Source organism: Gopherus evgoodei, chromosome 4, assembly GCF_007399415.2.
Source record: "Gopherus evgoodei ecotype Sinaloan lineage chromosome 4, rGopEvg1_v1.p, whole genome shotgun sequence".
Classification (NCBI taxonomy): domain Eukaryota; kingdom Metazoa; phylum Chordata; order Testudines; family Testudinidae; genus Gopherus; species Gopherus evgoodei.
Genome location: NC_044325.1, coordinates 86,315,697 through 86,328,478, shown reverse-complemented (window position 1 = coordinate 86,328,478; position 12,782 = coordinate 86,315,697). Strand labels below are relative to the sequence as shown.

The window sequence follows — 12,782 nt, the reverse complement described above, 5'->3', positions numbered from 1 at the left end:
ATCCTGTGGCACCTTATAGACTAACAGACGTTTTGGAGCATGAGCTTTCGTGGGTCCCTTGTGGCCTTGGAAATCTATGAAGAATTGAAAACCCAAAACATTTTCAGATTTTAGGGTTTTTTTAAATATTCATGGGACAGTTCCCATTAAAAGCTATTTTCATTTTTCCACCAGCTCAGTTTATCAGTTCAAAAAAAGTCTACATCACATATTTTGGAACTCTAAAATATTAAGATTCTTCCTATCAATGCTACAATTCTTGTTTTTGACAAAGTACAGTATTGACAGTTTAATAACCTTTAATATTTACCTTTAATATTTACCATTTAATGCAGTTTACTTATGGTATATAAAATGAACATGAAGCAGCTTTTTAGCCATCGCAGTTTAAGTGAATTTTATAAAGATGTGTGGGCTGTCAGCAGATTCAATTTAATTTGTTGCCTAAAATCAAATATCTATTAGTTGATTTCATAGTAGCACAGAAGTAAAAAAAAATCAATAGGTTGTATTTTAAAGGAATGTACATGTTATATTTGCATAATTTATAAAAATATAGACTAATAATTTCTAATTTTTTTCTCTTCTTAGAATTTTATTGAGAGACCAGGGGCTGTGACCTTAAAACAAAGGTCCTCATTTAATTGGCATCCAGGAAGGGGCAATTACTGACAGAGTATTTCCCAGCAACTCAGGTTGGGTTTAAAACAAAATCAAATGGGTAGTGACTCCACCTTTAGGAATTACAGGGTAAAAAGGGCACTGTCATTCATCCTGTCCTCCCCATCCACCTCCTTCCCCTTTGCCATAAAATAACACATTATTTAACAGAAGGAACAAAGGAATGGATTAGTAGAGATCTATAACAATTACCTACTGGTTATAACAACACTGCCAGTAAATAATTATTAATTTTCACAAATCCCGGATCAGCCAGCCCTGAAAACAGGGAACATGTAGGATATAACAGTGAAATTACAGGATGCAAAGGCTCCAGTAAAAGATCCAGAAGGAGAACTCCTTGGCTCAGAAAAGTCCACTAAAGCTACTATATGCAAGGATTGCAACGTGTGGTAAAGGTTTGTGAACTACAGTATGTGAAGTTTCACTAAAAGCTTTTTGTCCTCTTTAATATTCCACAAAAGTCCACCTGGTGTCAATAGGCCTTCCTTGTTAGCCAAGACATAACATCTTTTGTTGGAGAGCAGCACTTTACACTAGCTAATGTCTCTCTCCTCTCTGGTGATTTACAGAGGCTTACAATACAAATGCTTAAATATTACCTTGCAGTATGGGACACAGATGCTACAAGTGAGATTAACGTATGCAGCAGCCCACAAGCATTCAAAGTCTAAACACTCATTCTTATAATACTAATAGCATTCTTATCATACTAATACCTATTTTAACTTTACTAACACACAGGCGAGCCAGACTAATTCCAGATATGTATTTGTTAGTGTTCAGTTGAGACGTGGGGGCCTTGGCATGAGCTGGCACCTGGTCTGCCAGCAGCACAACCCTCCAACGTTTTTGCATCAGTTAAGTCTCATTTCAGACTACATGGAATTTAACTAAAACTTAAATTGTTCATAGGCTGTAACAGAGTCCTTGGTGGGTTAGGTGGCCAAGTGGTTAGCACATCTAATAATCCCTCCAGGTGGGTGGATCTTACAGTTCTGGTCTTCCTTTAATCAGAGGTGCAGTGAGGTCAACAGGTGGTTTGAGTTCTTCCTATTGTGGGGCAGTGGTAGGGAAGCCCAGCCACGTGCTCGATCAGCATAAGCATTAAAAAAGCTAATGAGGTCTTGGGATGCATCAGGCGAGGTATTTCCAGTAAAGATAAGGAGGTGTTAGTACTGTTATACAAGGCACTGGTGAGACCTCATCTGGAATACTGTGTGCAGTTCTCGTCTCCCATGTTTAAGAACGATGAATTCAAACTGGAACAGGTATAGAGAAGGGCTACTAGAATGCTCCAAGGAATGGAAAACCTGTCTTACGAAAGGAGACTCAAAGAGCTTGGCTTGTTTAGCCTAACCAAAAGAAGGCTAAGGGGAGATATGATTGCTCTTTATAAATATAACAGAGGGATAAATATCAGGGAGGGAGAGGAATTATTTAAGCTTAGTACCAATGTGGACACAAGAACAAATGGATATAAACTGGACACTAGGAAGTTTAGACTTGAAATTAGACGAAGGTTTCTAACCATTAGAGGAGTGAAGTTCTGGAACAGCCTTCCAAGGGGAGTAGTGGGAGTAAAAGACATATCTGGCTTCGAGACTAAGCTTGATAAGTTTATGGAGAGGATGGTATGATGGGATAGCCTAATTCTGGCAATTAATTCGTCTTTGATTATTAGCAGGTAAATATGCCCAATGGCTTGTGATGGGATGTTCGATGGGGTGGGATCTGAGATACTACAGAGAATTCTTTCCTGGGTGCTGGCTGGTGAGTCTTTCCCACATGCTCAGGGTTTAACTGACTGCCATATTTGGGGTCGGGAAGGGATTTTCCTCCAGGGCAGATTGGCAGAGGCCTTTGGGGTTTTTCGTCTTCCTTTGCAGCATGGGGCATGGGTCCCTTGCTGGAGGATTTTCTTCACCTTGAGGTCTTTAAACCACGATTTGAGGACTTCAATAGCTCAGACATAGGTATGGGGTTTATTACAGGAGTGGGTAGGTGAGATTCTGTGGCCTGCGTTGTGCAGGAGGTCAGACTAAATGATCATAATGGTCCCTTCTGACCCCTTAAAGTCTATGAGCAACCAACCGAGTGTCCTAGTGTCTGGCCTCCGACGTGCCCTCTGAGTTACCCTCCTTGGGTCACTTCCCACCACTGCCTCTCTTTCCCTGCTTTCAGTCCCAGATAAGTGAGAAGAAAAAGAAAAAGGTAACCAAACTGTCAGCCCCAGCTGGGCTCAGAATATAGACATACTCCCTCAGGGAGGCTTCTCCAGCACCCTTGACAGCAGCCTTTAAGGTAAATTTGTCCTCCTCCCCCTTCTGAGCTGAGTTGCTCCCTTTTCAACCCCTTCTCCAGTTACAGCATGCTCTGCAGGGCTGGAGGGAGGGAGCTACCTGGGCCCAGTACTGTCCTTTAACCCCTTCCAGCCCAGTGTGGAGTTTGTATACCCTACCACACAGGCTTTGTGCTGGCCCTTATGCCCTTTTAGGCCATGGCCCTACTGACAACAGCAGGTCCAGACAAAGTCATGAGCACTCTATCTAGTACAGCTCCCATTGCCATGTTATCTGCATACTGCAACCAACAATAAGCACTGCAGGTAGCAGGAATGATTTGCAGAACTGGATTCTAATAACTAATATCAACTGACACATATACTGATGTTTGAAAATGTTAAATTATTCCAAAAATCATCTTTTGAAAAAGTCAAGATATTTTAGACATCCTAAAGGAAGAGAAGAAATCTGCTTTGACAAGGCTTTTTCAATCAAGATGGTAATTAATTAAGAAACAGATGCTTTAACAGATGTTTTACTAGTTATAATCATGTCATTACTTGTGTTTTTCTAATGCAATGTAGTGTATAGTGCTCTAACATGGTTTTAATACATACAGTGCTGGAATGTTATAAAATGACCCAATGTGAAAATAAAAGGACAAAGCCCTGTTTGCCTTATACTTAGGAGTAGTCCCATTGACCTCTCAAAGTTACTTACTTAAATAAAGCAAGAAGGTTTTGCCTTTGAATTTGCATATCCAAATATGCAAAACAATAGGCTGTAAGGAGGGAAGCATATCTACAAGTAGCAGCTCATTGCTATGACTACAACTCAAACATAATGCAGCCAAGCTTCACTCCCAGTAGAGGATTAGATTGAGAGTTCCTGAGAAAGTGTGATGCTGCAGTGTGATGCAGCTCTGGAAAGAATCATAGAATCATAGAAAATTGGGCTTGGAAGAGACCTCAGGAAGTCTCTTCCAAGAACTTCAGCTTGGACATCCTTCTGACTTCCAGTCCCTCTTGAGATCTTGGCAAAATAGGCTACATCATTACCAAAAGCACCAAACTTGTCCCCACGTCCAGATAGCTCTGCTTGTTGGTGCATGGAGGGCTCTGCCAACTCCCCACTTCTCCCTATGCACTTCCATGCAAGGCAAGAGAATCAGACACTCATCCTCTGCTCTCTGCCTAATGTCTGGATTTAAGACCAGAGTAGGCCCTGCACAGCCAACTCAGAGTGATGGATGGCATCTTAAACCTCTTTACTTCCATACTTCCATAGTCACTCACTGCAGTCTGCCCCATAGTTATTAAAAGATTTGTTCAAAACAACTGCCGATACAGAGAGCTATATTTTAAGAACTTCAGCTCTGTGTTCCTTACAGCTTCTACCATCTACAACTCATGCAATCCTTTTGCCAGATGTAAGTGAGGGCAAAGCTGGCCCCAGGGTAGATAAAAATCAATTTTTTTAAATTAAAAAAAATCAGATTTTATTTAAATTGGATGTTTTTGATAAAAACAATTTTGAGGAAAAAACCTATCTAAAGCTAGTTTTAATTAAGATACATTATAGCTCAAAGATCTCTCATCATGGAATAGTGATTATAAATTCTAATTGTATAGTATGAGACAATATATTCATGTAATGTTTAAGAAAAGTTTTGTAAATGAGCTTCAGTAGTTCAAGGATTAGAGACCCAATCTTATGCGGCTCCAGGGGCTTCTGTATAGATAATTTAAATTAATCTTTCTATCTACCCTATGGGACTCAGTGCTCAGTCTAGAAGATACTATCAAACATGCTTATTTTTGCAGTTCTCAAACTGTGGATGTGCATCTCCGGAGATAACATGCTTGTTAACAGCAAAAACATTTTTAAATAAATAATATATAGAGGTGAGAAATAACAGACTTTAACTCTACTGTCCCTCTGCAAATTTGCGTTCAGAGTCAATCCCTTACCTCTCTCTAAAAGTGCAAAGTTTCAAAAAATTCATTGAATAGAAGATTGTTGGGGGCAGAATAGATCTGGACAAGGAGAAGAAGTCTGGAGATAAATGTGAGAAGGGAGGGACAGGCAGTAGAAACAAAAGTGAAACTGTTTGAGCAACATATTCCAGAAGTCTTGAGGTCTTTCTGAGTGTAGCCTTCATTGATTTGAGATCTACCATACCATTCGCTCACTAGAAGGAAAAACCTCTAATGGCAGCGGGCCATAAAAGAGACCTAGTTTGAGAATATTTTAATGAAGTTCCTCTACCTGTGGGTAAGACAGGCATGTGTGCAAAATGCAAGCAGTGCAACGAAGAACTGCAAGGCCTGGTTGCCCGAATGAAACAACATCATGAGAAGTGTTCCTTCTCAGGAAGAAGCTGCGTTGAAGATGATGAAAGGAACATGTCTGAACATGCAGGATCTTCAGGATGGTAAACTTTTTTATTTCATACTTCTTTCTTAAGCACTGCCTGTCTTCCTTCTGTAGTATTCTTGAATTCTCATGTTTGAGCAAAAAATATAGTTGTTACTCTATGGTACTATCATTTTAGATGCAGTTATGATAAAAAATAAATAGCTGAAATAAGCAGATCTTCTTTTTATACTTTCACCTTTAAAGTAGTACTGAGTGTCAGTGAATGCAATGAGTAATACTAAATGAGCGGTATAATAATAATAATAAAGTAACTGCATTGACTTATTTTGCTTAGGAGAATCCATTCCCAACATACAGAATTCTGAAGACTATTCACCTTCAAGATCACCATCATTTTCTATAGCTTCAGAGTTATCTGCCAAAGACAGAGTTTCAGTCACATATGTATGTCACATAGCTACAGTATATCACCTATAGCAAAAAGGAAAAAAAAAATCTCCATCATTCAGAAACAACCATAGATAAATTTGTGATAAGAACCAGCAGATTACAAAAACAGGTAATTGATGGAAAAGTTGACCCGTTTGTTTATGCAACAAAATCTCCTTTCCATATGATTGAGAACCCACACTCCATTAACATAGTTCACTCATTATGACCAGGATACAGTCCACTCAACAGAGCAGATGTTGCAGGCAAATTGCTGGACAAAGCATAAGAAAGAGAAATTGAGCGGTGTGCAAAAGGTCTAGAGGATAAAATTGTTAACCTGAGTCTTGAGGGGTGGAGCAATGTCCACAATGATCTTGTTGTATGTGCCTGTGTGACAACAGAAGAAGGGAATGTCTTCCTTACAGAAACAATTGATACATTAGGAAATGCACACACAGCAGAATACTTGCAAGAAGTAGCAATAAAAGCTATAACAAACCGTGGAAAAAAAATTGAAATGTCTAGTATGCAGCTTGGTCACAGAAAATGCTGCAAATGTATCCAAGATGAGAAGAAATTTAGAAGAGTCCCAAGCTAATAATATATGGTTGCAGTGCTCATTTCATGCACCTCCTAGCCAAAGACTTCAGTGTTCCATAAATAAAGGCTAATGTTGTTGAAATTCCAAAATACTTCTGTAACAACCATTTTACAGCAGCTGCTCTGAAAAAAGTGGGAGGAACCAAGCGAACTCTCCCACAAGACATACAATGGCTATATCAAGAACTGGCCTAATCTAAAGACAGTTTATGAACAAAATCGTGAAAAAACAGATGGCACTATCACAGCCAAAGTTCTCAACATTGGGTTTAAGAGAAATGTTGAACACAGGCTAAGTACCCTGAAGCCTATTTTTGCAGCCTTGAACAAAATGCAGGGAAATAGCTGTTTTATTGTTGATGCTGTTGAAATTTGGAAAGAACTGAGTGAGATCTTAAAAAGAGAAATATGCAAGGACAGAGTTAAATTACAAGCATTAAAAAAACAAATGGGGCAAGCACTATCTCCAGATCATTTTCTTGCAAATATTCTCAGTACTTGGTACCAGGGTCAAACCTTAACTGCTGAAGAAGAGGAATTGGCTATGACATGGACATCCAGCAATCATCCCTCCATAATGCCAACTATAATAAACTTCATAGCTAAGGGTGAACCATTCAAGAAATATGTTTGCTGACGAAGTTTTAAAGAAAGTCACACCAGTGAACTGGTAGAAGTCACCTAAACACTTGGATTCAGAGACTGTTGAAGTGATAATCTCACTTTTAATAGCAGTAGCTTCTTCTGCTGGTGTAGAAATAATATTTTCTTCCTTTGAACTAATTCATTCCAAATTGAGAAATCGTTTGGGACCTGAAAAAGCAGGAAAGCTTATTTTTCTTTTCCAGATTATGAATAAACAGGAAAATGAAGGTGAAGATGACTGAGTTAACTGCAGTAGCCTCTATTTTAAGTTTCCCATGTTGACCTGACTGACATAGTCAATCTAATTTTTGTTTTTTTTAAAAAAATATATTTCATTTAAATGCTTAAATTCACACATCTGAATAGTCTTCTTATGGTCAGTGGGTGCAGCGCCATGGAAGTCAGTGACACTACTCAGATGCTTACATTTAGGCACTTGTGCGAATGCCTTGCGGAACCGGGCCTTATTACTGGAGAAAAGTAACCTATCCAGTAATAGTTAAACCCACCCAGAAAAACAGCCAATATTCCAGATATATCCCCAGGACATATTCTGATCCGACTTACTTCAGCATAGATTAGAGTAATTTCATTGACTTTGATGGGTTTACTCTGGATTTAGGGATAGATCCTACAAGACCTTATGCTAGTATGTTTGCAGAATCTGGCCCTTACACAAGTACTGGAAAAGTCAGAATATAGCTCAGTAGGTCAAAATCCATTCTCAAAGAGGAATTCAAATTTTTTGTAATAGTTTTTGATAGTTAATGATGATCTCCAACTTGGGTGTATGCATTTCCCATCAAGTACTAGCAAATAAAGATCCAGGCTTGGATCTTACCTATATGAGTTGATTCACACACATGCAAAGTTAATGCAAAATGCTATCAAATCAGAATGTTTATATTTTTTATTCATTTTGCACAGTTATAAATGACTACATAAGATACAAGGCAGTGGAGAATTAGGCCCACTTTGCATAGTCAATGGAGACAATTTTTCTTCAATATTTCTGTAAGTGTTTCTTTAATTCTAAATTAAGTTTCTGATAAATAGTCAGACTCTCTGTAGCTCCCTGGCTGCCCTGTTAGTCTCAATTTTTTCTAAAATTTATTTCCCATGGAAAACTTCACATTTCTGAATTTTCATTCATTCCAAATTGGAATGAAAAATTTTTCATAAATGCAAAGTTTTCCACAGGAAGAAGATTTCAGTTCCAGTTCTATGCTACTTCATACATTTCATGAAAGATTATTTTTTAAAAACTCCCAAAAAAGACACAGAAATACAAAGCTATAGAAGAATAACAACTAACCTGGTTATAAAGGGCACAAATATGCAATGCTGTATTTCCTGAGGCATTCTGTGCTCCCATATCTGCTCCATAAAAAAGTAAGTGTTCTAAATGCTGGACATGTCCATATCGGCAAGCCTATAAAGACATAAATTTAACATTTTGATTCCTATACAGTCTTACTGTATCAGGAAAATATCTCAATTACACATTTCTTCATACAAGAATATGCTACATCCTTATGGCCTAATTCTCAGTTATTCCGCATGATTCTAGAGTCCCAGTAGGAACACTGAGAGACACCACCTCCATCATTCCCCTCCTTTATTTCTCCCTCCTAAGGTCCACCTAGTAACAATCCTCCTTTCAGTACAGCAGCATTTGGGACAGTTATGGCCCTCCCAAGAGAGTGCTTCTATATCTGATGAAGCCAGTCATTACCAAGTGACATATTTCCTTCTCCGGGAGCTGAGAGTGCTGTCTCTGCAGTGTTCCTATGTTTACCACAGGAAGGGTTCAGGACCCAGACTTGGATGCTGTGCTCAACAGCTGACACTAGGTGCCTGGGTTGGCTCCAGAAAAAAACACTTTAAAATGGAAGTAAGGTTTGAAATGAAAATAATATTTGATATAGTAAATATGAAACTGAACAAGTTAAGGGTCTGATCCACCTCCTATTGAAGTCAAGGGAAAAAACTCCCACTAGCTTCAATAGAGGTCCAATTGGGGCATTAGGCCCAGATGTTGTAAAAAATGTATACATGTGCTCAAGTTTGCACATTAAAGTGGAAATCAATGGGAGTCCTTGTGTGCATAAAGTTAAATGTGTGCTTAAGAATTTGGAGGATAACAGGCTAAAGTACAATAAGATACATAATTTGGAACTATTTACCTACCAACATGGGCTTGTTACTCCTATTAATGCAGTGGGAACTGTATAAAACAGAACCAAGACAAAACATTCATTCACCTGCAAAACTATGATTAAAAACCTTGAGACTGTAAATTAATATGCTGCATATTTGGCTGAAAAGCATTTATTTTCTGTTTATGAGCATTAGAGTAGAAAATCAAGCTTTTTAGGAAAGGTGACACTAGATGGCACTGAAGATGATCTGATTTCTGAACACTGCTTTTAAAGAGTGAAGATATGTTGGAGAATTAGATCAGCCAAAGTATTTTAAGTCAATGATTTTTCACAACATTGTTTCCTTCTGAATATCTTCCTCCGATCTTAGAGCACAAGAGCTACAAGAGTGTACTTCAGATATATGTATTATATACAGAAGAGTCAAAATCATTGCAAAACATAGCTCATAAAAAGATGATTGAGATTCAACAATAAATGCAGAGGTGCTACATACAGAGGGTCTGATTTTGATCCAAAGAGAGAAAACCTGTGAATTATTTGGCCAGATGCACTGCTCAAATTTCAAATACCAATTGGTGGAATTAGTTGTTCATTGAATGAGACCATAAATTATTCACAGAAGTTATCCGGTGAACAATTTTCATTAATGAATAAATCTGAGGGGGAAAAAATCACAGTATTTTTGTCTATCAATCTTAGTGATATATCTGGCTCCCATTACCATAGTACATGAATGTCTCAGAATCTTTAATGTATTGATCCTAACAACACCCCTGCAAGTCAGGGAAGTGCTATTATCCCCATTTTACAGATGGGGAACTGAGGCTAATTAACCTGTCCCACATCAATCAGTTATCCTATGGCACAGCAGGGAGTGAAGCCAGGTTTTCCAAGTCCCAGGCTAGTGCCCTAACTAGTGGACCATTATTCTTGTCTCTGGTCACAGACCATTCACAAGCAGAAAGGGGAGGAAAAAAACAATATTTGTTAAATAGTTTACTCATTATGAATTATTTGCCCAAGTAGAGGGAAAAAAAAACAGATGAAATGAAAATAGAAAGATTTATTCTAAAAGATATTATTCACCAAGGAGCAAATGGAACAGCCATATAGGATGCCCAAATCTATCACTGCAAAATAATAATGTATATTTGTGTTCACAAGTACAGTCTAGATTAGGATAGACAAATACTGAGTTCCAGAATTCAGATGCCTGCCTCTCCAATAATCAACCAGCTAGTGAGTGGAGGCATGCAAAGGACTAAAATGTTAGAATCTCAGGTTTCTAATCCCAATTTTTCTACTGACTCACTACATGACCTTGGGCAAATCTCTCCATCTCTGGGCTAAAATCAGCCCTGAAATAAGGGGACAGCTCCCATTTAAGCAAACAGGAAATATGACTGTTCATGCTAGAGCTGATTTTAGCCCTCTGTGTCTGTCTGCTAATCAGTAAAATGTGGCTAATAATGCTTCCCTACCTTTAAGTGTTTCCACGGACTGCTGTGGCTCCCCCTGATATCACGTAATGGTGTGCAGGAGTCTGCCTCTAGCACCCCCTGTTGATCTGCTGTTTGGTGCTGCAATTTGCCTATTCTGTCCATAATTTATCCTTCCAGCTAAATCGTGTCTAATCCAGACCTCTTCAGAGGTAATAGAAGTCCAACTAAAAGTCTAAATGAAGAGATCGTTTCACCCCTCTAAGGCTACTCCTCAGCCCATCCTCTGGTGTCAGTCCTCAGCCTCTCCTCACCTCAGCTCAACAGTCTTTGTGTTGGGAAGAGGGTTATGCCCTTCCTTAGGGCTGGCAGGGGAAACCCAGCCTCACTCTCTGGTCTGGTTGCTGGTCCAGAGACCCAATGTTAAGCAGCCAGGTCTCTTCTTTTAGATGTGCTACTGTTTTCCTGGGCTACTTGCTACCTCCAAACCCCTTGTGCTGTTTCCCAGGGTATGTCTGCACTACGGGATTATTCTGATTTTACATAAACCAGTTTTGTAAAACAGATTGTATAAAGTCGAGTGCAAGTGACCACACTAAGCACATTAATTCAGCAGTGTGCGTCCATGTACTGAGGCTAGCGTCGATTTCTGGAGCTATCCCGTAGCTATCCCATAGTTCCCGCAGTCTCCCCCGCCCATTGGAATTCTGGGTTGAGATCCCAATGCATGATGGTGCAAAAACAGTGTCATGGGTGATTCTGGGTAAATGTCGCCACTCAATCCTTCCTCCATGAAAGCAACGGCAGAAAATCATTTTGCGCCCTTTTTCCCTGGATTGCCCTGGCAGACGCCATAGCATGGCAACCATGGAGCCTGTTTTGCCTTTTGTCACTGTCACCGTATGTGTACTGGATGCTGCTGACAGAGGCGGTACTGCAGTGCAACACAGCAGCATTCATTTGCCTTTGCAAGGTAGCAGAGACGGTTACCATCCCTATTGAGCCTTCTGCCATTGTAAATTGGTGATGAGATGATGGTTATCAATCATTTTGTACTGTTTGCAATTGGAAATTGGCGATGACAGTTATCAATCATTTTGTACTGTCTGCCGCTGTCATGGGTGCTCCTGGCTGGCCTCGCTGAGGTCGGCCAGGGGCACATGGACAAAAATGGGAATGACTCCCCGGCTCATTCCCTTCTTTATGTTTTGTCTAAATATAGAGTCAGTCCTGCCTAGAATATGGGGCAAGTCTACTAGAGAGCCAGAGAGCACAGCCGCTCTGGGTCAGAGCTCCAGAGATCCCCCAGAAATGAGCTCCATGCCATTCTCGGGGGTGCCCCTGCAACAACCCCACCTGCTGCTTCCCTCCTCCCACACTCCTCCTGGGCTACCGTGGCAGTGTCCCCTCATTTGTGTGATGAAGTAATAAAGAATGCAGGAATAAGAAACACTGACTTTTTAGCGAGATAAAATGAGGGGGAGGCAGCCTCCAGCTGCTGTGATAGTCCAGGCAGGACATTAAAGGGTGGGGGGGAGAGGATCGCAGCCTCCCGCTGTTATAATGGTACAGGGAGTACAGAATCTTTTCTTTAGACACGAAAGTGTGGGTGGGGGCTGATGAAGCTCAGGCTCCACCTGCTATGAGGAGGACGGTTACCCAGCATTTTGTACCGTCTGCCAGGAATGACAGGGAGTCATTCCCATTTTTACCCAGGCGCCCCCGGCCAACCTCACCGGAGCACTCACAGGCTGATGATGGTTTTCCACCATTTTGTCTGCCATCACGAAAGGAAGGGGAGGGAATCCTGCTGTTCAGCGCCGCAGCACCACGTCTACCAGCAGCATGCAGTAGACATATGGTGACATTGAAAAAATGGCAAGAAACAATTTTTTTCCCTTTTCTTTCACGGGGGGGAGGGGGGGTAAATTGATGAGATATACCCTGAACCACCCCGGACAATGTTTTTGACCCTTCAGGCACTGGGAGCTCAGCCAAGAATGCAAATGCTTTTCGGAGACTGCAGGGACTGTGGGATAGCTGGAGTCCTCAGTACTCCATCCCTCCCTCCATGAGTGTCCATTTGATTCTTTGGCTTTCCGTTACGCTTGTCATACAGCACTGTGCTGAGTCCCTGCCGTGGCCTCTGTCTATCA

General features: G+C 40.3%; 1 protein-coding gene across 4 annotated transcripts in view; it reads right to left on the bottom strand.

Moving 5' to 3' along the window:
- SHANK2 (SH3 and multiple ankyrin repeat domains 2) overlaps positions 1-12,782 on the bottom strand; it is a 699,708-nt gene that overhangs the window by 522,514 nt on the left and 164,412 nt on the right. For all 4 annotated transcript variants that reach the window (XM_030560099.1, XM_030560100.1, XM_030560101.1 and 1 more), the window contains exon 10: positions 8,338-8,454. In XM_030560099.1, coding sequence (XP_030415959.1) covers positions 8,338-8,454 — 117 coding nt within the window. The remainder of the gene's footprint in view (positions 1-8,337; positions 8,455-12,782) is intronic.